The sequence below is a fragment of the Gymnodraco acuticeps genome, unplaced genomic scaffold, assembly GCF_902827175.1.
Source record: "Gymnodraco acuticeps unplaced genomic scaffold, fGymAcu1.1, whole genome shotgun sequence".
Classification (NCBI taxonomy): domain Eukaryota; kingdom Metazoa; phylum Chordata; class Actinopteri; order Perciformes; family Bathydraconidae; genus Gymnodraco; species Gymnodraco acuticeps.
The window spans coordinates 2,477,632-2,504,889 of record NW_022990214.1 but is presented as its reverse complement, the minus strand read 5'-3'; the positions used below and the strand labels follow the sequence as shown (position 1 = coordinate 2,504,889).

General features: G+C 41.8%; 2 protein-coding genes across 4 annotated transcripts; one reads left to right on the top strand and one right to left on the bottom strand.

Annotated features, from left to right (window-relative positions):
- Positions 1–19: 19 nt before the first annotated feature.
- On the bottom strand, positions 20–17,942 carry LOC117547690 (atrial natriuretic peptide receptor 1-like). Its single transcript, XM_034218462.1, has 9 exons — positions 17,813–17,942; positions 15,965–16,228; positions 13,799–14,929; positions 2,787–2,921; positions 2,338–2,512; positions 2,080–2,178; positions 1,717–1,808; positions 1,279–1,419; positions 20–346 (listed from the first exon to the last, which is right to left on the bottom strand). The coding sequence occupies exons 3-9, from the start codon at positions 14,258–14,260 to the stop codon at positions 161–163; spliced, it is 1,290 nt and encodes a 429-aa protein (XP_034074353.1). The 5' UTR covers positions 14,261–14,929; positions 15,965–16,228; positions 17,813–17,942; the 3' UTR covers positions 20–160.
- Positions 17,898–26,279, top strand: LOC117547691 (polyhomeotic-like protein 2). 3 transcript variants are annotated; one of them, XM_034218463.1, is made up of 7 exons: positions 17,898–18,114; positions 20,245–20,400; positions 21,063–21,141; positions 21,522–21,633; positions 23,730–23,856; positions 24,005–24,206; positions 25,155–26,279. In XM_034218463.1, the coding sequence occupies exons 2-7, from the start codon at positions 20,266–20,268 to the stop codon at positions 25,307–25,309; spliced, it is 810 nt and encodes a 269-aa protein (XP_034074354.1). In that variant the 5' UTR covers positions 17,898–18,114; positions 20,245–20,265; the 3' UTR covers positions 25,310–26,279. The 3 variants fall into 3 exon arrangements, with proteins under 3 accessions (XP_034074354.1, XP_034074355.1, XP_034074356.1); XM_034218464.1 differs by having other exon boundaries at positions 17,898–18,233; XM_034218465.1 differs by having other exon boundaries at positions 25,060–25,184.
- The last annotated feature ends 979 nt before the right edge of the window (positions 26,280–27,258 follow it).

Genomic DNA, 27,258 nt, shown 5'->3' with positions numbered 1-27,258 from the left:
CACCAACAAATGACAGTAACTAACTGCAGGATGTTTTGTAGTAGCTTTATTGGACAGTTTGTGGTACACATGTTCAAATACAGCATAACACGCACATGCTTTACATCATCACTACTCATCCCAAACACTAAAGCTTTGAGATCAGGAGGGTCTTTCTGACTCAGCTGGGCAGGGGGCTCTGCTCCCCCCCCTGCAGCCCCCCCATCATGGAGCCCAGGGTCCCGCTGCTTCCTCCGTCAGGCTCCATCTGAGCCGCCACGCTCAGGGCTGGGGGGGGCTGCTCCAACACTGAGGGGGGGATGGAAACGGGGGTGGTGGCACCGAGGCTCTGCACCGTCACTGAGGACTGGCACAGAGGGAGGTTAATGACATAAGATAACATCAATGTTCTACAAGTTTCCATATTGCTGCTGGTCAATTAAAAAGAAAGACAGACAAAGTCTGCAGAGTGTCACTGGGTGGAGCTAGTCACCCGAGAGGCTGAGGAAAAGTAGGTTAAAGATGATTTGATCCATGACGAGTGTATTCTGCGTCTAAATTGTTAACACTAGCTTAGTTGAGCAATAGGTGTGTTGCTATAGTTGTGCTGAGAAAGACTTCTTTGTTGTTAACATTTGCAGACAGAACTGTCCTGGAGCATAAACACCGTGTGTGTGAATAGGAACAGTCAACCACTTTCAAACAAGCCCTCAAATCCCACCTCTTCAAACTTGCTTTTCCCTTGGAACCCCCATGGCATAACTCCGCCAATCTGAATGGTACATTGTCTGTTTTTCTTTTAGCACTGTGACTTTAGTAAAGCGTCATTTTGTGTCTTGAAAAACATTTTATAAATGAAATGTATGATTATTATTATAATTGTTATAATTGCACAGAAGCTCACATTATCTATTGAATGTGTTTGTAATATTTAAACTTTAAAAAAAGCGTCCTAATGATTATTACAACTTCATATCAATATTTACAGGCTGGAAAGTAGTAATAACTTTAACACCCATGTGACAATAAATGTCAAGAACACCAACAATAAAGATTCCTCTGATTTACATAGTTAGATGTAAATTAACACATTTATATATGTAAATACAATAGAGAAGGGACAATGCAGAAAATGAATCAGAAAAAATAAAGAAAAACAAGACCGAAGCTATTTTACATCCGACTGAGCAAACAGTATAACTGAAGAACAGAAAAGTAACAAAGGCCATAAGTGTCAAATACTGGAGGGAATCAGCTCCCGGAGCAGGAGAGAGACCCCCCCCAGCAGGGTAAACTCACGTCGCCCACAGAGGCGTGGCTGCCGGCCGCCGCCTTCTTCTTGCGGGCCATGCCGGGGTTCCAGTGGCACACCAGACTGTCGTTCTGCACGCTGTAGTTCTTATGGCCCACCAGCCAGTAGGTGTTCATTTTGCCTTTACCCTGCAGGAGGAGGGACAAAACAATTTGTCAGTTAGTGAGAACTCTTAGGGAAGACGCTCTAAGAGAAATATCAACACGTTTTGGTATTTCTCTAAATAAAACATTATTTGGAGAAACATCAGAGGAAATCAAAAAGAAAGATTATTCCACATGCCTTGTAAAAAGAATAGCAATAATAAAATACAGCAACTTGTAAAAGATAATGGCGTTTTCAGAATGGAAGACTGTTAAATGACCCTGATAATTAGAAATCAAGTTCATATCTTTGACCATTTAACCACGGCTGGGATCTTTTACCTTCACCTCGATCTCTCCTCTCAGCTGCAGCTCGTACGCGTTGTCTTTGATCAGAGCCAGGTAGGTTTCTGAGCTGGCGTGGATTTTCTGAGCTGACACACAAACAACAACACACTTTGAAACACAACTGATGTGTGGCCAAAGTCAAACAAGCCATGTTTGCCAGCACTATCACTATTTTACAAAAAGTCTGATATCTAGTGACTTGTAGTACAATTGTAGAAATATACAATCTTTTTTGAATGCCAGCACAACAATAACCATCAGAGGTGAAGCTCCAGCAGGACTTGAAGTTCACAGAACAACTGTTTTGTGAGACCACTGTGTTTCAGATGTGTGTGCTGTGTGTGAAGGGACACGTACGCAGGCTGGTGGACTCCATCCTGGACGCCGTGTTGACGGTATCTCCAAACAGACAGTATCTGGGCATCTTGTAGCCCACGATCCCCGCCACGCAGGGACCTGCAGAGCCAGGAGACAGCTGCTTCACTCTGCAGGACGCTCAACCCTAACTGATGGTAACCTTGTCATTGTAATGCCCTAAGGGACCTGGTGCCCTCCCCACAAGGCGGATCAGAAACGACCCTGTGGTTCTGACAGTTCTCCTCAGAGCTACCTCACCTGTGTGGATGCCGGCTCTCAGCTGCAGCCTCTCGTTGGGCATGTGAGGGATGGAGACCTGCCTGACGGCGGCCACCAGGTCCAGCGCCATCTTGGCGATCTCATCAGCGTGTCTGTCCCCGTTCCTCTCCGGCAGACCGCTCACCACCATGTACGCATCCCCAATGGTCTCCACCTGTACGTTATGATGTTTATACTAGCTTTCATGTGCTTCCAGTTTAAACATTTAAAGCAAAGAGCATAAACAGCACAGTAAGTTGGTCCGGTAAGTGGTAGAATGGGTTTGTATTGTTGTCTGAGTGGAGACAAATGTCAGATATCAGTTGCACAAGTCCACAGATACACAGGGATTTTCCTCTTTCTAACCCTAACCCTAAAAACCTGTAGATCACTACAGGAATGGGAAAAGCCAATAAAAGCATCATAAGGCCAACAACATTTCATTGCACCTTGTAGACGTTGTAGGAGTCGATGCGCGTGTCGAAGCACATGTAGAGGTTGTTGAGCATCTCCACCACCTGCAGAGGAGCGCAGGACGCAGAGATGGAGGTGAAGCCCACGATGTCCGAGAAAAAAATAGTCACCTGGACCAAAATGGAGAGAGGTGACTCCATCAGTCTGCTGGACAGAACAGTATACAAATAATATAGTCTACCGCAACAGTCCTACAATAAATCATAGGCTTTATAACACAAACACCTCTGTAAAACTGAAACCACATGCTACAAATACAAAGTTTAATCCACATCTTTCTCTGTCATAGAGGTAACACTGCTGTTAGTTATGTAAAAGTGATAATACAGCATTGGAAAAATATACCTTTATAAGTGAAAGCTCTGCATTCAAAAAATCCTTAAAGAAACTTAAATGTTATGTTCGGAATGAATCATACACAAATCTCCTTATTGAGTTTCAGCCTCACTTTGTCCTAACCATACAGACCCTTCAACAATAATTGGCATCTTTTAACTCATGTGAGAGCCCCCCCCCCCCCCCTGATTGACAAGTGTTAGAGCCTCATCAGGGATCAGCCATCATGCTATAGTTTTCTGTGTAGTGGAAAAAGAAGAAGAACTTATATTTTCTTTCCATTTCCGGTTAAAGATGAGCTTATGGTCCTGTGCTGTATTAACAGCACCCCCCCCCACCCCACCCCTCCCATGCAGCCCCAGCTGCTTCAAACCCCTTCTATAAGCCAGACGCAATTTTCCCCAGAATAACTTGTTTTATCTCCTGATGAATATGGAACAGGGCAATTATAGGTAATTACGCCAACAATAGCAACAAAGGCAGCCAACACACACCTTCATTTATCACGAGTGCAGATCTTCCAGAGGTAGCCTCCTGCAGCTCCACCCGCATCATTACAACCTCTGAATGTGTTTGGTTGAATGTTAGAAGTGGATGGTGAGGAGTATGAAGGGAAAAGGTTTTTGTGTTATCCGTCTCCTAAAGACTGTTACTCTTAAAGGTAAAACATAGTTTGTTGGTCATCGTTGACAAACCCACAAGTCCCAGTCATTCTGCCTTTAAGGTTTGTCTATATTTGCTTTTGTTGAGCCTTGTTCCATGGCTATTGAAGGTAACATGAATAAATTGAGCAGTTGTCTTTTAAAAATCGTTTTGGGGGGGATGTTCCATATCAAGGTTCCATTGTAATTCATACTGAAAAAGTCAAGCAGATACTTTCATACAAATACTTGGGTGTAATGATTGACCATCTTCTGTGATGGAAAGACCAGATTGATTATCTGTGCAAAAGGACAAAACAAAGAATTTATTTTCTCTGCCGCCTCAGGTCTTTTGGGGCGAGTCGACACATTCTAATATTGTTCTTTACATCTTTATGTCTATCAACTGCTTTAAAATGTAAACTGCTCCAACAGCTGAATATCTGCTCAAAGATTGTTGGTCAACCCTGTCAGAGTCTTTATGTATCAGCATACCATAATAACCTGCAGTGAGGCTGTCCAACAACATCGTCTCCGACCCAAACCATGTTCTAAACAGTGAATATGAACTGTTACCATCTAATCGGAGATACAGGGTCCTTCGTTTTAATGAGGTCAGACTGAAGCTCTCCTTTGTAAACCAGTCAATCCTCACAGTAAATACAGAGCTACATATCCCAGGTCAAATGCACCCTCAAGGGTCTTTGAGCATGTTTCTCTCAGTAAGTGTTTGTTTTTCTTGTATTGTGTCTTAATATCTGCCCTTGTTAATGTTGCAAATGGACCTGCTGTGTTGCAAGTCAAATTTCAGACTTGATCTGATCATTAAGTAATATCGTATTGTTTATCGCAATGTAAAAAAAAAGAAATAAAAGTCCCAAGTAGAGAGCAACAGGTCAAAGTCAAGTTCCAAATTAAACACAAATTCAAAGACAAATCAGGTCCCATGACATGGCCATTTCTACTGATCATAATTCCATTGTTGAGGTCTACTAGAATAGATTTATATTGTGCAATTTTCCAAACCCACATTGGTTTCTCATACAGCATCTCTGTATAGTATGTGTATTCACTCTCTGTCCTAAACAGCTTGTTGGAGCTCCTGCCCCCCTCCCTGTGAGCCCAGTGGCCGTCTGTGAGACAGCGAAACCTAGCCCGAAACACACAAACACCCGCAGCCTGGCTGGGAGTTTGTGTGCGTGCCCAGGCTGAGTTCCGCGGTGTCTCGCCGACCCCACACCAGTGAGCCAGCTCACAGTGTCCCGCTCCTCGCAGCAGCGAGGCTCGCAACGTCCCGCCGAGTGTGTGTGTGTGTGTGAGGAAGTCCGCGGATTGGTCCAAACGTAACGGCTCCGCAAATTGGTCACGTTACATCACTATAGCCGAAATACGTCACTATACCCGAAATACGTCACTATACCCAAGAAATAAACAATGGAAAAAGAGAAATCTCCAACGAGGCGTTCTGGGGCAGCATAGTCAGGTCTTCTCTGCAGAGATGGGGACTCGAGTTTGTGACTCGGTCTCGAGTCGCACTTAAGTCGCACACACAGAGACTTCAGACTTGACTTGGACTCCTGCTCAAAAGACTTCGGACTCGACTTGGACTCGTGTTTTGGGACTCGTGAACAATCATTGTGTTTTCTATTTTTGGCGTATTAAAGGTGGGGTAGGTAAGTTTGAGAAACCGGCTCGAGATCGCTAGAATTTGAAAATACACAACCGGAGAAAATCTGCCACTTCCTCACAGAGCCCCTCCTCCAACACACACGAACGCGCACATGACCAATGAGGGCACGAGATAAGTTTGTGCCCAGATGGAGGCTGACAGGCAGGTAGGCCATCCAGTTATTTTAGCCGGGCCGGCTATCGGGATGTTAAGAGCATTCCATGGAATATAACAAAAAGTGTATCTCGAGCCGGTTTCTCAAACTTACCTACCCCACCTTTAACATTAACATCATGGTAACACCATGGCGACCGGCCGCACACCTGCAGCTGTACCGCTTGTAATTAGGTTCAACTATAAAAACTTCGAACAAAACGCCGGCGGCACCAACAAAAGGAGCGCACACTACAAAGTCTGCAATATTAAAATCAAGGATGCTGGTGCAACAACGTCAAATTTCATCAGGCACTTGAAAACTCACCCGGAGAGGTCAGTCACATTAACGCATATGGACGGTTAGCAAACATGTTTAGCTCAGCATCAGCTATGTAATGTTAACTTAGCTTGCTACTAGCTTTGTAACTGAATATTTGAAAAGATGAGTGAATGTTTGCTTGTCACACTTGTTTGCGTTGAGTGGCGTTGACATCCAACTCTTGACATGACATAAAAAAGGTCGGTAACGGTAACGTTAATCATTACGTTCCGCTGCCACCATCTACTGGCTAACGTTAAACGTAGAAAAATACATAGTTACATACATACATACATCTGTCGGTTTATAGGCAGGTTACAGGTTTATTGTTGACCACGTAACGTTAATGTTACAGGTTTATCAGGTTACCATTACACTGGGTTTGAGTGAGAGGATAGAGGAATATGTTTATTTATAGTAGACTTAAAATATGTCATTAGAGACCCAGTGTAATTAAACAATACGGTTGCAGAGGTCAAATTTTAACATTTTTGTCCACTGGCCAAATGGCTAGCCTAGTGAATGTTGAAATGTTACCAGCCACTCAATAGATTGCCATTGTTATTTGTGGCTGGTGCGTGCAACATACAGTACCAGCCACTTGCATGATTTACCTGCATTTGGCTGGTAAATGGTGTTAATGGTAGATATCTCTTTTGGAACATGTCATGTTTTAATATCACCAGTTCAGTATATTTCAGATACTATTGCAGCAATAGTTTTTTAGTTGCAAATGGCACAGAACAAATGTTTACTTTTAAGTACTTTTAACACAGTTTCCCTGCGGGGGATTAATAAAGTATTTGTGATACTGATTTCTGATTCTGAAGTGTTTTGCTTATAAGTTGTTTGCATTTAGCTAAAGTGTGATGTTTTTCCTCATATTGCATTGCAATAGCCTGTTTAAAGTGATCATATAACAAACAACTAATCAGTACTGATACTGTATGCTAATAGATATAGGAGTGATAATAATACAGTAAATGCTTTGAATTTCTTAGATATAGCTGTGCAGTATTCTTAACAGACTGGATAGCAGCAGACAAAAGAAGGCTTATTACAACCAGAAGAGACATGAGACTTTTATTTTTTAGAGACTTGAGACATGACTTGGACTCGTGACCAAAGACTTGAGACTTGATCAAGTCTCACCCCACAAAGACTTGAGACTTGACTTGGACTCATGACCAAAGACTTGAGACTTGATCAAGTCTCACCCCACAAAGACTTGAGACTTGACTTGGACTCGTGACCAAAGACTTGAGACTTGACTTGGACTTGCAAAAAAAGACTTGTGAACATCTCTGCTTCTCTGTGTTAGAGTTTTACTCTCTAGATCAGGGGTGCCCGACCAGTCGATCGCGATCGACCGGTCGATCGCGGGGAGATTCCCAGTCGATCGAGAGATGTGTCTAAAAATAGAACAACAATATTCTGTTTTATCGTTAATGTCCTGTAACATAATCTTCCTGTGCCAGAATAATGCACTTGAACGCATCAAAGCTTTGTGATTGGCCGACGTGACCCCATGTGTCGGGGCGTGGCTGGTGCAGTGGGCAGTGTGCACTAGTTCGCTAACGTTGTTCGTGTCAAGTGTCAACTAGTGATGGGAATTCCGGCTCTTCTTGGTGAGCCGGATCATTTGGCTCGGCTCACCAAGAAGAGCCGGCTCTTTCGGCTCCCAAACGGCTCTTCAGTTTACCACATATTATACCTTTTAATTAAATCAAATGTAGCTCTGTTTTGACTAATGATTTATATGTGTACACATATATCACTTAAATTATTCAATACATCCTTTGTACTGAAGTATTCAAAAGTAAAAATTACATGTTTAATATAAATGATTTGCTGTGGCCAATTGTTTTCATTGCATTTACAGACCCTTGTAACTCTCTGATACCACCCAATGAATGCACTGATTTGCTTGTAGAACCACGCTACACAAAACAGATAAGGGGTTACTGTAACGACCTATATAAAGTATATAAAGTATATAAATATCTTTTTTTATATACAAAAATATAGACTATATAGACCAAAAAGATCCTGCATTTTAGCCATGCCTCATTTCGCTCTATTTGCTCCATCCAGCGCTGTTTTTGGCAGGGGGCTGATTCTGTGAGCTGCAGCTGACCACGCCCCCCTGCAGGAGAGGGGAGCGTGCTTTGAGATCAGCTGCTGGGCTGTCAGAAGAGGGGGAGAAAAAGAGATCTCCGTCCTCCGTGTTTTATTCTTAAAGAAGTAAGAAGAGAAGTAATGGGGCAGAAACCCTCCTTTTTACGCAGCGGTCCAGACATAGACATCAAACGGCGACACATATTCAGTGTGCAGTTCCTTTGGCATTAGGGCAGGGATATCTAGATACTTTCCAAGGTTTGACATAATGAATTGTGCTACTTTTAAAGCAAGCAACAATGTTTTCAAATCTGTAATCAAAAAGCTCCTCAAAAACACTATCGAAGCAGTTCCTGCTGTTGCTACGTTACTTCAAACAGTAACAACGGACTACTTTTCTTAGCGGATGCATGTCAATTTAAATCAATACATTAAATTATTTTTTAAATCAATAAAATCATTTTCTAAATCCATAAAAGCATTTCAATTAATATTGGGAGTTATGTCGTTACTTTGTTGAGAATGTGGCCATGTAATAAGCGGGATAATGTGCACATTGCATAATGTGCCTTCAAGCCGATCTAGATCCCTCCGCAAAAAAAAAAAAAAACGGCTCGTTCGCGGGCGAGAGCCGGTGTTATGCCGTAGATTGAAGCCTTGCCGTAGATTGAAGCACTGTTCGCGGGGACGCGCAAACGTGACGTCATCGCCTGTATTGAGTGTTCGTCTAGTTTAAAAAGCTTTTCTCTCTCTTTTGAATGATATATTTCCCATCAGATTAAACAGCAAACGGCTGAATAAATAATGTGCATACAATTGCAAGGAGACTCGTTTTAAGGACACTTTTCAGATAGTCACAATCTTCGTATTGGAACAAACTTCCGTTTTTGAGTGCAGTCCCACTCTGCTATGTTCCTCCACAGAACAGACAATGACAGGATAATATGTGATTTGTCAATAGTCCTATTTCTTAAAACCTTCTCTGTTGTTTAAGTGTCTGATAACCACGAATAGTAAGCAATGATATAACAGTAATTATATCACATGATCATGACAGACACTGTGTTATTTTCAATCAAGCCTAAAAGATCATGTGTAATCTGGCTTCACTCACTTTAATTGCTCCTTTGAATGTCATTTTTATATATCCCTACTCAACACATGTTTGTATTGTAATGCCACTCATATTTTTTTTTTTAAATTGTATTTTAAGGTGACATTGAATGCTTTGAAAGGTGCCCTAAAATAAAGTGTATTATTGGTGTCAATAGGGAATATCTGCACTGTTCTCTACATAACATGTTCAGAGCAGGTATTTCTCCTGCCGGATTTGGAACCCCCCCTATATCTTATATATGCTAGAGCTGCCGGATTTTGAAGCGCCCCCTGTAATTTTGGCCAGGATAGTCACAGACTCACCAAAATCACAATGGTGCTTGCTGTTCCCCTCTAGTTTATGCTCACCAAAGCATTTCACTCTGGGCCCTGCAGGTGAAAAACTAAAGAGGGGCTTCCAAATCCGGCAGATCAGGTGTTGGTGCTGCCGGATTTGGAACCCCCCCTTTATCTTTCTCCAGGATAGTCACAGACTCACCAAAATCACACTGGTGGGCCCAGAGTGAAATGCTTTTGTGAGCATAAACTAGAGGGGAACAGCAAGCACCAGTGTGATTTTGGTGAAGTTGTGACTATCCTGGAGAAAAGATATAGGGGGGGGGGGGTTCCAAATCCGGCAGGAGAAATACCTGCTCTGAACATGTTTTGTATGAGAACAGTGCAGATCTTCCCTATTGACACCAATAATACACTTTATTTTAGGGCACCTTTCAAAGCATTCAATGTCACCTTAAAATACAATTTTAAAAAAATAGGAGTGGTATTACAATACAAACATAGTAGGGATATATAAAAATGATATTCAAAGGAGCAATTCAAGTGAGTGAAGCCAGTTTGAACACATTATCTTTTAGGCTTGATTGAAAATAACACAGTGTCTGACATGATCATGTGTTATCATTACTGTTATATCATTGCTTACTATTCGTGGTTATCAGACACTTAAACAACAGAGAAGGTTTTAAGAAATAGGCTTCAACCTACGGCATAACACCGGCTCCCGTCGTTCACTTAAAAGAGCCGGCTCTTAGAGCCGGCTCGTTCGCGACCGACACATCACTAGTGTCAACAGGAATGACAGTCCGCACACACACAATACCGCAATTATGGCAGAAGCAAAACATATATAATTCTCACTCCGAGTGGGAGGATGATTATTTTTGTATCTATTCCAATTCAAAGTCCATCTGTCTCATCTGCAATGCGAGCGTGGCTTTATCGAAGAAGGGTCATTTAGGAGCGGCATTTCAAAACAGTGCACAAACGCTACGAGACGGAATTCCCTCCTAATTCTGCCCTACGCTCCCAAAAGGGGAGGGGCCTGAAAGGACAGCTAAATGCACAGCAGTCCATTTCCACCAGGCCCAACAACAAGAGCAAGGCTGCTACCATAGCATCTTATCGTGCCAGTCACGTTCTTGCGAAACACATGAAGTCTTTCAAAGACGGCGAAGTTATGAAAGAAGCTTTCCTGGAGGCTGCCGATGAGCTTTTTGGGGACAGTAAAAATAACAGTAGCATTTCAACAGGTTTTTGATATAATAAAAACTCAAGTTAGATACCGTTATTAATCTGCTGTAAGTTTTAGTTTGTTTGAACTTATTCATTATAATTATTGTACAAAATGGTATAAGAATGCAAACTTAAATTGATTATAGTCTATTATCAATTCAGGTTAAGAAACTAGTGTTGCTTGCATCCTATTTTAAAAGGCATTTCTTTTTATAATCGACTAAAATGCAACAAAAAAAGGATTTGATTCTATTAATTTTGTCTTTTTTATTGCACTTTGGCAGCAGATTCCTGTAGCTTCAGATCTGAGTTGTCTTATTAGTAAGCCTAATGTATACTTTTGTAGCAACACTATTTTTATATAATGGCAAAGAAAGGGTTCAGAGTCTTTTCTTTTTTTCCAGTATCATATGTGGCAGCACTGTTCAATGTTTCTTGAAAACATTACCCACTGTAGTGACGTATGAATAAACTCCAACTCTGTATCAACAACACTGTTGTGTAACTTCAGTTGAATACTTGTATGTGTGTAGATTAGAAAGAGGTAAGAAAAAGGACCTGCAGTATTTTATGAAGTATTAATCGTACAAAGGTCAGTTTTATACAAGTAGAAGTGTGTATTTACCTGGTAGTAGGCTGTCAGTAATGGCTACGCCTCTCTATTTGGACTGGTAGATCTCGGCAGACTGGCAACTTTAAAAGTAGCTCTCGGTTCAAAAAAGGTTGGGCACCCCTGCTCTAGGGTGTACTTTGAGGGTTTGTGACATTGCAGACCATTTACATGCAGAAAAAGCTACATAACACACAAGGGGACGGGTAATAACCAGAAAAGCATGACGTGGGACCTTTAAGTTATGAAGTCCTCAGTCAAGTCCAACCAACAATTCCCAGGTAAAGTACTAACGACACTGTTTATCAGATCCTAAACAAGATATTATGCACTGTTCACCACAAATAATGCAACTTAATTGTTATCAGCTGGCAGATTAGGGGAACCGTCTCTTATTTGTAAAAATCACACCACCAGGCGGTCTGATCCAAATGATGGGTATCATCTGTTTTCTGTAACGTAATTGGTGGCTGCAGTAGCAGCAGGATACTGTACATGTTTTGTCAAGAAGCCGATTCTTTGTCAACACATTTGTAATTGTTTGTCAAGGGCTTAGTGTTGTGTTGTGTCATTCCAAGTCAAAAGGACACGTTTAAGTGAAGTCTCTAGTCATTACTGTAAAGGAAAAACGAGTATTTTTGTCATTAGTTCATGTCTAAAATGCCAATTCTTTGACTCCAATCAAGTGCCTTAAATTCAAACCTTTGGAACACAGTGCTGCTCAGTAATACTGCCCGAGACAGCTTTGGATAAGTGCATGGCCAAAGTGTGAGATAAAGGCAAAGGGCGACATCCTCATTCACCCTCACCCCCAGCCCAGATGTACCCTGCATGTCCTGGGATCAAAGTAATAACCAATCCTGTTTCATAGTCAGCATTGAGTCATCTTTGCCAACCCAGGCTGCCTACCTGACCTCTTCCAAAGACCCTGCAAGTAAACATCTGTTCCTTATCAACCGGGATACTGGTCTGGAATTTAACAAAGCATTGTCACCCCTAAGCTATTGTCTATTGTTCACATGAACCAGACAACAACGTAATCCCCATTCATTGTCTTTTCAACAACTAATCACTAGAAATCGAAAATTTGAATTTGCATATTCAACTGTAATCTCAAATGTATCCAACTAGATTTGTTAAATAGCTTAGGAGGATTTAACCTTTCCAAAATAGCTGATTTATTTCCGAAGGACAAGACCCATGACAGTCCAGCGAGTAGCACCATGGTCTATTTCATTGTTTGGGCACTTTCAATCATCTATCACAGGGGTCGGCAACAGGCGGACCGCGGTCCGGATCCAATTTTTTTTCCTTCTCCATGTCCCTAGGGGACTCCGTAATTGTAACCGCTGCCGACAGGGGGCGAAAGAGACGAGTGAGCGATACAGGGAGAGAAACACAGAAGAAGAGACGAGAGCGCGGCAGAGAGAAGCGGAGAGGAAAGTGAGTGAAGAGAATAATTAGCGATACAGGCAGAGAGAAGCGGAGAGGAGAGTGAACAGGCGTGTTAGCGGCAGACTGGGAGAGACAGATAATTACACATGGCGCTCTCCAAGAAGAGGAAAGTGGACAGTGAGAACAGAGCTTTCAACCCTGAGTGGACTCATTCATGTTCATCCTTCCCACTGGGAGCACAGAGCCAGTGTGTCTCATTTGTTCAGAGACCGTGGCGCTCATTAAAAGTGCCAAAACGCCACTATGAGACAAAACACAAAATGTTTGTCCAAACATTCCCTCTCAAGTCAGAACTGAGGTCACAAAAAATTAGCAGTCTCAGAGCCCAATATGATCAGTCCACCAGGATCAAAATTAAAACTAAATATCGTTCCAGGGCAGGCTAACCGAGGCTAACCAATGAGCACCTGCATGTGAATGAGAATGGCCCTGACACCATTTCAGCCCAGATCTAAACTCCTGGCAGGACAAGCTCCAGCTCAATTCTCGCACTGAACAAAACAAAGTGAGTGAGGGACTGCAATATAAGAGGGAGAGAAAGAGAAACTTTAAAACTGTTCAATTGTTATGATGTGTAAAGACTGATATTGTTCGATAATCGTCTGAAACTGTTAAGTCATGATGTGAAACGGTTAACAAAGAAAAAGGGAAACTCAAGCTGCTGCTACACTTTATTTTATTTATCTAAAATTAAGCACTTTTAAGATGCACATATTTTCAAAAGCTATTTTATTTGTAAATGCAGCCCGAGAGGAACATTATACATATCCACAGTATTTACTGTATATCTGTATAGTGCAATGTTAATTGACAATAAATAGTTGTTTTTGAATTGTACTTTCTCTATTTGATTGGCAGTCAGTTGTTGATTACATGCAGACGTTGAGAAAGCTGCAGCTACTTCAATATATATCACATTAATTCATAAAGCAAGTTAGACATTAGTTGAATACCCCTGGTCTATCATATAACCCTCCTGGTGAATGTCTACTTGTACCATTCTACACCACGTTGAGAGAAACAGAAGTTAAATCACTCTTTCTGATTCCACCAACCTTTTCGTAACTCTCGGCTTCAACATGTTTATTCTGGCGGAGCTGCTTGGCGACTGACTTGGGCAGCATCTGGTGCAGCAGGTCCTCCGCCCGCTGCCTCTGGCGCTTCAGGTCCTCCGTCCTCTCCTTCAAGCTCTGGGCGTAGTTCTGAATCCACTCGGTCATCTGCTTGAATGAGAACAGCACCACCGGGTAGATGAGGCAGGCTATGGCCAGCAGGCAGACCTTCATGCTGAGACCTGAAGACATGGATCGAGACTCCAGCCTCAAAGCCGGCCCCGCACGATCAAACAAGCACTGCTGAGTGTTTGTCAGAGACTGAATCCCGATGTGAGACCCGGACAGAAGCTCTGATCCGTCTCCAGAGATCTGCCACCGACTTGTGTCAAATATATCATTCGTTTTTACACGCTGGCTTGAGTTTATGTTCTGTAACCAGCAGTCGTTAAGATGTCCCGTCATAACCCTGGCAAAGCCAAGGTAGCCTAGGACATAAGTCCACTCGTTCTGGAAGTCAGGGTAAGTTGCTATGTGGGGAAGTCCATCAACTGGTAGTTGAGCTCTATGAATTTTACCAAAAGTCTTGCAGACAGAACATCTCCCCAGTTGGAATCCTGTTTGACTTGGACAAAAGTTTCTTCTACCGTACCCCAGATGTCAAGAAGTCTTCCAATGGCCACGGAGTAAACAGAAGTACCATTTGCACTTGTGCCGTTTGTATCCAAGGAAGCATTTAGAAGTCCTTGAACACTCCACGTTATCTCCTGGCAAAATTCAGCCAACTCAACACTGCAAAGAAGCCCACGGCCGTTCCTGTGATCCATCATTTCACCACAGAGATGATCCAACATAGGAAACACTACCTCGGAAAAACTTGGCTCCAATGTCTCATTGCCCATGTCTTTGGTGAATAAACCTCTTGTCTTTTGGAGCTTACGGACGAGTTGCAGGATGGCTATTGTCCTGCATGAAGTGAGCTCTTCATAAGCGGCCTCCGTTGTGTGCAGCAGGTCGAACTTGGAGCTGAGATCCATGGACACAGAGCCAAGCAGGGCCAGGAAAGAGAGGACGCAGGCTGTCAAAATCCGGCGAACAGTGCGACTACCACCTGAACGGGAGAATATGGAGCACCTGGGAAAACAGGAATACAACTGGTGAATTCATGGGAAAGGCCGCACAACTGCAGATGTCATACATTTTGGGCTACAGGTGGACAGTTCAGGCAAACCCTCACATAAATGGGCAGGTTCATTTTTTAAGTCAAAGACATTATATCTTCAGAGGGAAACATTTAGTTTAAAAAAAAAAAAAAAAGGCTTTTTGCTTTAAACTTATGATGAGAATATCTGGTGTATGATTTATGAAATATAACATGTAGAACTGTAAAGATACTTATGTAATCTATAATTTATTGTATAGGCGTACATGTTTTGTTAATGGGCACCTTTTTGTAGCATCAGGCTCAAACTGTGGTTGGCCAGGCTTTAAATAGATGAGAGAAATGTTTGTAGACAAATCGGTTAGATTGCGGAGGGCCTAATGTTTTTCTTTATTTTGCACATTATTTTATTAAATATTTTATATTTTTATTTCTGCCGCTTTATTTAGGGAATACATTATTAAACGTTATTTTGATAGTTGACCTAATCAGAATAGTGATATTTGGATTGTGGATTCATTTAATATTTTTTTGAAAGTCAACCAGAGTTTATTGATTCATAAATTATTAATTTAAGTTGAACTGAACTGCATCTCATGTGTGCTTCAGAAAAATGAAAGCCCAGGATTAGCAAATCCAACTATGGTCAGTATTATTTATGTTAAAGCGGACATGACCCTTAGGCTAGTCCCTACTTCCATACACATGGAACCACAGGTTACATCGTTTGAAGAGCTTGCTATCTTTTTATTTGTTTATAGAAATTATCATTAATAATTAAACAAATGATTAGTCAGCTAATCAGTCGACAGTAGATGTATTGACAGAAATACAAAATAGTTATTTTTAACAAAATTGAGAAATAGTACTTTCTAGGGACCCGTTATGATAATGTTTCCTTTTAAAAACGATCAAAAAGAGTGATAATCGGTACCAACAAATGCATCACTATAATATCAGGTTGATTAGTTTTTATTCCAGTAAATTCTAACTTTTTAGCGTCTCACCTGCACAGCTGGCAGTCCCTGTCCGCGTCCTGCTGCGCCCCCGGAGCGACCCTCCTCTTCTTCAGGAACCTTCTCTTCAGGGAGGCGGAGGACAGGGTCCCAGACCGGAGACACTCCTTCTTCATCAAGGCCAGCGAGGACATGAGCCGGTCTGAGAGCAGCCTCTCAGCGGGCCGCCAGGACAGGCACTGAGAGGAGAGTCCCGCTGCTGGAGGTCCCTGCCGCCAAGTCCGCGGCAGCATCTGCTTCTCTCCCGGTAGAATCCTTCAAAATAAAAGCCTTGTTAACAATCACTAAAATATGTATTTGTCGGTTTTAACCAAGTTTTAACAAGTGTTCATTGATTAGCTGAGCTTTGAATGGGCCAGGAAATGATTGCCTAAAATCAAACGGTTCACATTCAACGTTACTTTGTTTAAACTGACTCTCATTTGTTGACATGGCATTGTTTTATATTACAATCATTTAAGCTTCTAACCTCTTATAGTTGATTCAGTATTTGTAATGTGTTCTTATTTTGAAAGTATAATCCTCAGGAAAATAGTGATGTTCTGCTAATCTGCAGCCTTCATTGTATGCAATACATTCAACATGCTCTAATTATTCTGGTCATAATTAAAGGTGGGGTAGGTAATTTTGGAGAAACAAGCTCGAGTGCGCTAGAATTTGAAAATACACAGCCGGAACAAATCTGCCACTTCCTCACAGAGTCCCTCCTCCAACACACACGAACGCGCACATGACCAATGAGGGCACGAGATAAGTTTGTGCACAGATGGAAGGCTGACAGGCAGGTAGGCCATCCAGTTATTTTAGCCGGGCCGGCTCAGATGATTGGTCGTGCTTTTTACAGCGCTACGGCTTCCACAGATGACATTTTGTAATGGATTTTTTGTCAAAGCACTTCAGATATCCATTGCTATCGGGATGTTAAGAGCATTCCATGGAATATAACAAAAAGTGTATCTCGAGCCGGTTTCTCAAACTTACATACCCCACCTTTAATGTAATGAAATTCAATAATTATCAATGGTTGACATTGTTTGAGTTGTGTTTTTTAAGATGCATTAAAATAGTGTTTCTATGTTAAATCTTGATTTGGATATAACTATGGATATGGTAATTTCACATTCATTTGAAAAGACACCTAAAATGAATATATTTAAATGAAAACATACAGGTACATAAATAAACTAAAACTGATATAACTTCAGATTGACAGTAGATCACTTTGAGTATCACAGAGAGACTAACATAATTTTCTTTTTAAAATTAAAATGTAAGCCCTTAAAGTGTCTTTTAATGCAGTTCCAGAGTATCATTAAAGGAAACAGCCTATTGCCTGGTCCTGGTTTCTCTTCAGATTGAAAACAGACCACCTCAGAGTGACACATATCAGCACATTCTGATGTGAAAAAAGCTCTTTAAAATGTCTTATTAAATGTCTTTTTAGATAATTTTCCAAAAAGACTTAAAGAGAGACCTGTTGCCACAGAATATGTTCACCTCAGAGTGATAGTAGGTTAGAACACCTGTGTCTTTCAGGCAATGTCAGGACTATCTGATGTGACATTTTAAAATGAAAGCCCTTCAAACTAAAATATCTGAGTTAAATACTCTTCAAATTCAGATTAAATTAAAAGGAAAAGGCCTGTTGCCACAAATGTATTTTTTATTTAGTTTGTATCACCTCAGAGTGTCACTTGGACAACACTAATACATTCTGATGTGCATTTTCTAAACTTAAAGCCCTTGAAATGTCCAGTAAAGTAACATTTTAAGATATTTGAATACATGTATGAAACTGCAGGAGACATTGTTGCACGGACAAATGCGCACTTTACTGACTTTGTATCCCGGGTATTTACACTAGTGTGTGGAGGCTTTAATTTTAAAGGTTGTTGCCGGAAGTCCTTCACGTGAATCTCTCGGGGTTTGTCGTTGAGCACGCGCGCAGCCGGGGGATTGTTGTGTCTGCTGCTGAACAAGAGAACATGAGAAAACCAAACACAGTGAGGATATGAACCGCTTGTAACTTCCAGTGTCTGAGGGAACCGGCTGGCTCCACGGTCCGGCTCGCTGAGCGGCTCCCGGTGTGTTGCTCCCGGTGTGTCCGGGCTACAAGTGGCGGAGCGGCTCCTCGCGGGAGTGTGAGTGAATGAAAGCGTTGTTTGGAGCCGTTAAACAAAGAGCTCCTCTTCTCTTACCATTGTTTCCGAGCCCGGCGCCTGCTCTCTAACTCAATTCAGAAGTCTGTTAGACTGTTAAAGTAAGCTAACTTCTCCAAAGTGTATATCTGTTTTTTAAAAGGGCTTGAAAAACGCGGGCTTTAATGCAGAATACTTTAATTCATTCACAATACAACCAGCAAACCCCTAACGTTCACACTGGGAAGCAGTGCTTTGATTCTAGGCAGGCTGTGAGTTTACCAAAAGGATATTAGCAGTATTTGATATACTGAGGCAGATTTGGACAGAATCATAGGTGTAAAGTAACGAAGTACATTTACTCAAGTAGTGTACTTGAGTACGACTTTGTGGTTCTTGTACTTTACTTGAGTATTTCAATGTTTTGCTACTTTGTAATTCTACTCTACTCCAATTCAGAGGTGAAAAGTGTACTTTTTCTCCACTACATGTATGTAATACCTTTAGTTACTTTACAGATAGAAATATAAAATCTAATCAAGTGTTAAATCAGACTTTAGTTCCACCTGGAGTAAATCCACCAGCTACCCTGCAGTATACAAAGTCATTCAAACTAGCTGCACCTTCACCAGCTTTGAGAACACTTTCATGATCAATCATTATAAAACATATCATATATATTATTCTGAAATGGACCAATCTGCACAACGACTACTTTTACTGTCGCTACTTTCACTATATTTTGATGAGAATACTTTTTCTACTTTTACTTGAGGAACATTTGCATTGCAGGACTTTTACTTGTAACAGAGTATTCCTACGTGTACTCTGGTACTTTTACTCAAGTACAAGATCTGAATACTTCTCCCACCTCTGGTGTGCATAGCCCTAACTTAATCTCATATACATAAAAACGGAATGCTTTTAAACCGGGAAAAGCTTTGTGTTTACCTGCTCTTAATAACTCAATTATAACTCACTGCCAGACAACCTGATAAGAAATAGTGCTATTTATTTGATTCCAGATCATGTGTATGGCAGGTAGTAAACAGTGGTGGAAGTACATTTACTCAAGTATTGTACTTGTACTTTCCTTGAGGGCTTTACCCTACTTTTACTCCACTACATATATAGGCAAATGTTACACTTTATACTCAACTACATTTATTTCACAGATTTAGTAACTAACAATGTTGCACATTTAGATTATAAATGCACAATTTAAACACTTAATACATATTGATATACTATTATAGGTTAAGCTACCAAGTAATATACAAAGTAATTCAAATGAACCCCACCTTTACAAAGTGCAACATTGAAGTGATTAAGGGATTATTGTATCAATAATTATAATACAATACTTAAAATATATATATTGTGCTTAAATGTGCCATTTTGCATAATGGCTACTTTTACTTTGGTACTTTAACTATATTTGGATTCTAATACTTTTTTAATGCTACTCGAATGCAGTACTTTTACTTAAAAGTAAAAAAAATAGTACAGTCACTGTGGGTAGACTGTCCGCCAGACTTCAATCTGAGATCTGCCCATTTATGGTTATTGCAAGAAGTCATAACATACTACTCAAAACCAATGATGGAAAGTAACTAAGTACATTTACTCAAGTATTGTACTTAAGTCCTTTTTTGACTTATTTGTACTTTACTTATGTACTTCCATTTAATGCTACTTATACTCCACTACAGGTGAATATTGTACTTTGTATTCCAATAAATGTATTTAGCACTCACAGTAACATTGTAAACATAACACATATATGCTGATATGGTATAATGCAGTACTGTGTTACTAATCTACACAGCATTTCCAAAAATGCTCTTACGGGATAGCTTGTAGTGGAGTATTTTAACACCAAGTCAAAGATCTGAGTGGCACATTGTGAGCCACTCTCTACATCCCCACATAGTAAACAAATAAACAATAGGACATTTTCTTTTTTAAAAGGCTGCATTATATCTGCTCAATTTGGAATTGGTTATTAAGGAGAACTCTTAATAAATAATACTAATAATGCGATATTGCCACGTTTGTATGAGTTGCATGGTTTGTGCATTGATGTGAGGCTCCAGGTCCCAGGCTGAGCTTCCATGCTGCTTGTGTTCACAGGTCAGAGGCTGCGCTCCAGTCATGACCTCTGGGAATGGAAACACTAACAGCAACAGCAGCCGAGAGAGCAGAGCAGCCCAGGCTCTCATGAGGTGCCACATCCTCACCCACCTGATAGAGGGCTTCGTCATCCAGGAGGGGGCCGAGCCGTTCCCTGTGAGTACCGCTCCAGAGCCCTAAAACACACACAGAACATGGCCCATAAGGAACATGGGAGTGGACTGCTCCTAAATACACTGGCCATATCGACTATTCACTGAAGGTGATTTGTTCGAAGCTTTCTGTTTGACGTATGATTCCCAGACCTGAGCTAGTAACTTGGTGAGTGCAGTGCAGTGTTATTACATGTAGAAACTAGGGACAAAACCTTTCCTGTTTTAGTTTCCATGAACCATGAAGTTTAGTCAGGACACCGAACATCATTACACATCGCAATACATGTTATACCCTTTTCTTGATCTCCCTTACAAGTTGCAGTCATGCCAACAATTTTGCCCCCCAACCCTTTCTTTTTATGTTTACTGTCATTTATCAAAAATTATTATTTATCTTTCTGAGAAAATATTTTGTAAAGGTTCTTTTGAGCCAGACAGTGCCTTTATTACAGAGGAAACGTTGTAAGTGGGAGACAGAGGAGATGACTGAAATGTTTGCTTGTCAGTGGACACTGCATATGGTCAGCTCTAACCACTGAGCTCAAATATAACAAAAGAACCGTTTAAACTGTCCATAATTGTATATGTGTTCTTGTAGTTTCCTGGGATTCATTTCAGGCTTTTTCAGCAACAGTAATGGCATGTTTAATGTCCTGTCTGCAGGTGGAGCGTCCCTCTTTCTCAGTGGAGAGCCTGAGGAGACACACTGCAGACTCAAAGATGGACCTCCTCTCACCAAAGGGTAACGTTTGAAAGTTCTCAGAGCAATAGCAACATGCTGAAGTGTTTCATACATTCTACTGAGGACAGAGAGGATGATAAATGTATGATTTATATTGTGATAATTGCAACACATCATTGTTTCTCAAATGAAATTCCTCTTCTAAAAATCCTATTGACATCCACATTCTTTTCTTATAAATCTGAGGAAGTGAGACATATCGCTCACACAATGAATTAATGTGAGGGCTTCACCTTTAGCTGTCAATAAGCTTCACTTTCACAAGTCTGGCTTTTAGCACTTGTTCTTAAAATAGCTTTGAATATCAAATAATCCAGGCTCATTCTGCATCGCCAGTGTTCCTGTTGATGTTGTGGTTGACGGTGTGTGTCTCCCCTCAGAGCTGAAGGCCCAGCAGGAGCCCATGCTGACCTGTGAGCTGTGTGGCAGGGTGGATTTCTCCTACGTCTTCAAAAGGTCCAAGAGGTTCTGTTCCAATGTGTGCGCCAAACGGTAAGGCCCAGCAGGGAAGATGCTCCTGGGTGAGAATCTATCTGCACCAACTGAGTTTAAACTGATCCGAATCACAATTCCTTTATTGCTCCCACAACGGGGAAAGTTACGGTATTACAACAGAGTGCAGATTAAGTTAAAAAAAAGTAGATATTAATAATATTAACAAAATAAGTAAAAAAGTTGACCATGCTGAACTCCTGAGCGTGCACTACTATTATTGTGTTTTTTTTAATGTGTTTTATGTCTTATATTTTGAGGAACCTGTGAACCAGGTTGTTCATTGCACAACCACACTGTAATATGACATTAAAAACATGTTTTCTTTGATCTTTGGTAGAAGCTACTACCAGAGATCAAACCCTAGAAAGGTTTTAGTTAACGAGTCAAACAGTCACTGTCAAGAGAACGTAGAGAACGAGATGTAGGCAATGGGATTTTCCCATTGGATTTTGGAATATTCATATAACACCCATTTATAATACTTACACGTTTTGTTCAGCAGGATAATCTCCGCATATTAAAACAGCTTTAATGACTTTTTATTTGCGTACATGCAATCACCAAAAGTGAAAAGCTAACGTGACGCTATCAACGGACATTACGGTCAGCGCTAAGCTAAACGCGGCTAATGTTCGGCATGTTGACATTTAGTCTCATCTAGTCACTTGTTAACAACGCCGTTTCTATGACACATAGAAGTGTCATTCACCAGTGGAGTATTTACTGATGTATTTTATGTAGTAGAACAAACTAGAAACAAATCTCTTTTTGAAGACATGCATCAAATGACCGCAGAGCAGATGGTGGTTTTCAGCCTTGTAAGTCTAAAAGTGTTTCCATTTTGTTTTCCATGAACCAGTCTGTAAACACTGCCTCACTGTATGAGCTCATCCCTTTAGTGTTGACTTCCTGTCTGTCTTTTGTCTTTATTTTTGCCAGACTCTGTTGTCAAGCTCTCTGTCTCTCATCACCGCCCGCATGAATCCAAAGTTTCTCCACTTGAATTGAGTTATTTTGTAAATAAAATGACATCTCCTTTAAAACCAGCATCAGATAAAAGGAGAAGCTACTTCCTGAATGTTTTGTACATTGATGCTTGCTGATGAGATAGAGACAGGAGGGAGAACAGTTAGTGATGGAGCTCACCTCCTCATTTAAAGCCTGCTTTTCAAGCTTCAAGGATGCTGCTCAGGACATTCTGCAACCAACACCATCACCTGATTATAAAGTATATTCATTTATTTAGATGTAATATCCTGAGTGTCATGGTCTTTCGTGATATTTTATGGATTCTATGCCAGTAGAAAAACTATTTCCTAGCACTTGTAATATGACGGTCGCTTTTACACTTTAAGATGCACATGACTTTTTGGTCAATAATGAATCAGAATCTGTTGATAAAATAATATAACAAATTAATAAGGGAACATATAGAAGTGATGAGGTCGCAGCCAGTGATTAATAAAGTGTAAAAAGTATATAGCACAGTTATCACTCAACAGTGGTTTAAAAGTCTGTCGCATTTAAGTAGTAGCGTGTAATAAAACGAATACATTGAAAAGTGTGTAATGCCCATTGCAGTGTTATTGCATAGTCAGTATAAATTCATTCCTAATAGGTAAATAATATTTGTATTGGTCTATCAGGGATAGGGTCAAAAATCCAATTGCCCGGTACCTAACGCAGAAAGTTTAATTTCTTTTCAGCTTCTCGGTTTCTTAGCAACGGTGCGCTCTTTGGACAGGCTGTCGGCATAGCGATACAATTACTTTGTGTCTTGTCTCGACCCTATGGCAGAATTTGTAAGACTTGAGAGGACAGGAGAACGGTCCGAAAGGACTGCAGGTTCTTATGCTGCTCAGCCGATTGCTTGTGATTGCAAAAACAATGGAAGATTATTATTGTAGGTTTTGTAACTTATTTTTACCTCCTCAAAAAGCTCAAATCTAGAATCAATGATAACCTAAATCGATAAGCAGAGCCGAAATCGGATATCCAAACGATACCCAACCCTAACCTTCTGGAGAAACAATTGTGAAAATATACAATGATTAACATGTTGATAATAACTCTAATGTTCACTTTGTATGCAGCTACAATGTGGGATGCACAAAGAGAGTGGGTCTCTTCCCAAACCGGAAAGCCACCCTGGAGAACATGAAGAAGCAGAGAGCGCTGAGCGGAGAGCTGAATCACTGCAGCCTGGAGCCCAAGAAGAAGGCGAGGCAACACTTTGACTTTGTATTACTAATAAATGATGTTGTTTCGTGCGGTTCATTGAAGTCCATCCAGTTAGTGTTCTGAATGTGACGTGCAGCTCTCCTCCTGTCAGAGGCAGTGTTTGACAGATGTGTTCCCCTCTGTGCAGAAGCCTGCTGCTGCTGCTGCCTCTCCCTCCACCGGCCAGTCGCTCCACCCCGCTCAGGGACAGTCCAGCCAATGCTCAGACCTGCCTGGGTACAAGAGACCCCCGTCCCCCCCGTCAGCCACGCAGCCCTTCTGCTTCCTGCCCTCTGACCCCGGCCAGTGGAACATAGACGAGGTGTACGAGTTCATGTCCTCTCTGCCAGGTGGGGCTGCCTCTGCTCTTACTGATCTGTTGGACTGTGTCTCATTAGGAATACTTTACATATGGATTCTATTTCCATCAGCAGAGTTTCATTTCATTCATTTGTGAGAGTGTCTGTTAAAAAGAGAGTTGAGAGGGCAGGGACAAACCTAACGATTCTAATATAAAGGAATTCAATCAGTATTTTCATTATTTTGTCATCGCAGCAGTGGGGGATGACTATACATTAAGAAAATCCTTTGCCAAATTCATTAATTACTAGGACATATTCTTCTTCTTCAGCTTCCTATCAGTATTTCTCCTGTGACATGTCTCCATGCTTTAATGTTCAGAAAGCTCTTTATTTTCCTCATACTGCCTGCAGCACCTCTTTTCACCCTCTGTCTGAAACCAGAGCCCAGTCTGCTCTGATTGGTTAGCTGGACGGCTCTGTAGTGATTGGTCAACAGCTTAGAGATGTCTTGCCCCTTAGCCTATCACGTACAATGTGTTAGAGCGCTAGCCAATAGAAACGTGAGTGTTACATACTGTAGTGATGTCACTTAGAGCATTCTCAACATCTGAACATTATTATGATCAATTTATATGGGAAGGATTGATCTATTCACTCAATTCAAATTTCAGAAATAAAATTATCATTGTTTTTTGTTATCTTACTCTGGATTTGATCCGTTTAAGGTTCTGTTATAAATTGTGCTTGTGTGGCCTTCTGGGGCTTCACACACCATGATGGTGGTTCTGATGAGTCAGTAAGAGTGCAGACTGTGTGTGTTCTGACTGTGTGTTGCTGTGTGTGTGCTGACTGTGTGTGCTGACTGTGTGTTCTGACTGTGTGTGTTACTGTGTGTGTGCAGACTGTGTGTGTGTGCTGACTGTGTGTTCTGACTGTGTGTTGCTGTGTGTGTTCTGACTGTGTGTTGCTGTGTGTGTTCTGACTGTGTGTGTGCAGACTGTCTGCAGGTGGCTGAGGAGTTCCGCTCTCAGGAGATCGATGGGCAGGCCCTGCTGCTGCTGAAGGAGGACCACCTCATGGCCACCATGAACATCAAACTGGGGCCCGCACTGAAGATCTACGCCCAGATCAGCACGCTCAAAGACTCGTAGCCCATCTAACACACGTTGACAGAGCTGTGGTGCCACATTAGTTTGATGGACGTTCTGACATCAGCTGGGACTTTTTGATACTCCTTCACAACTCATAGCTCCTTCTGGAAAACTTGAGCCCATAGTGTGAATGTTAGGTAGGCTGTGTCTAAGTGTTTTATTGAGAACATATTGTTTTCATCATGTTTTTTTAAGGTTAGCAGCTCCTCTAGGATTTCACAAAGGAGCGTGACTGTGAATATTTCAGATCTGTGCCGTTCAAGGCTAACATTCTTCCTCACAAGGTGGATGTTATGTGAATCCTGTGCAGAGCCTCCCACCTGTGGTTCTGATCCAGGACTTGCTCTGCACTGCTATGTTCTAAAACGCTCGTCATTTCATTCACTCGGCAACACAAAACAGAAGGAAAAGAAAATGGAGAAAGACTCCCAGGAGATGGCGCTGCAGCTTGACAGTCCTGGATCAGGGTCACATACTATAGCCGCGTTCACACCGCGGTACTTTTCCCACTTTAGTTCAGAAATGTCACGTTCACACCAAAAAGAGCCGGAACTAAAATGAGTTCATCAGAACCTTTTTTACCCCCTTTTACCCCTGCTAGAGAGCAGGGACTTTCGTGGGAGAAAAAGGCTCCTATGTCTGATTGGTTGGGCGGAATGCAAACCACGCCCCGTAAAACTCCCAAAAAATGTTGTGAATCCGCCATTTTATTGTCCGCGCATTAGCATTATTAGCATTAGCCCAGCGCACAAACGCAGAGACTAACTTATGGCAACACAAAATAAAACATGGGAGCAGTGGAGTGATGAAGAGGTGTCGGCGTTCTGGCGATTTACTCGGAAGGCTTCCGGAGTTGGGGACTGTGCCAGTCTCCAACTCCGGGGACTTCCGGCCGGGGACTTCGGGCGGCAGTATACGCCGTGAAGTTGTTTGTGGCCTGCCAGTAAACCCGAAGAAGAAGAAGTGACGTCAGTGGCTTCATTTGCCTGGCCCGTCTACACTACAGGCGTCAACAAATGCTTTCAACGCTTCGCCCATTCATTTGAATGGGGTGACGTAGGATATTTTCAAACTTCGCCGAACTGCATTGTGGGTAGCATGGCAAGGCGTTGCAAGCATCGCGAGCGTCTATCGGCGTCAAAAGTTGAACAATGTTCAACTTTTGAGGCTCGAAGCTGGCGTCAGCCAATCAAATCCCGTTGTTGCAATTCCCAGAGCCAGACCGCAGTTCATTTCCTCATATTCCAAACGAGAAATTACGGTAGTAAATCACCCGGTTCTTTCCGACCAGAACTATTTACCGGGATACAAACCGGAGGAACCAGGCATGGAGGGAGGTGGCAGAGGCAGTGGGTGAAACTGGTAGGTTTTCGCCTGTTTGGGGATTGTATATCCAGTTTACTTCGTTTTAACATTGCTATTGCTTTGTATGTCGGGGGCGGGAGATTCATGTGATTGGTTGTTGGTCGCGTTGCTCGCAAAAAATCGCCAAGCTTCAGACATGCCCAGCTTCAAGATTTTTTGATGCCTGTAGTGTAGACGGGCCGTTATCCTTCCCCAGGAATTTATCCCGGTGTGAACGCGATCTGTACTTAGTTCATGAGAACCAGGGGCGGATCTACCGGGTGGCATGGGGTGGCAACTGCCACCCTAAACAATAGCCTTGCCACCCCAGTTGGCATCTTTGTTTTGAAAGAAAAGTTGTGGCTCATCGGACATTTATGAGAGAAAGTCTCTAATGTCCGAGTGCAAGTGAATGCAGCACAAGATGCACGTCATGTAACCCCTCCCCCGGTCCTGGCGCGAGAGTGGAAATATGATTGGTGGCGAATTCACTTGAACCAGGGGACGGCGCAAAACGAGAAGCCTTTCGGACCAAAGCACTGAAGGAATGAGGTAGTTGCGGTCTACAATGACAGAGAAGAGACTGTCAGTTTGGCTGTACTCAG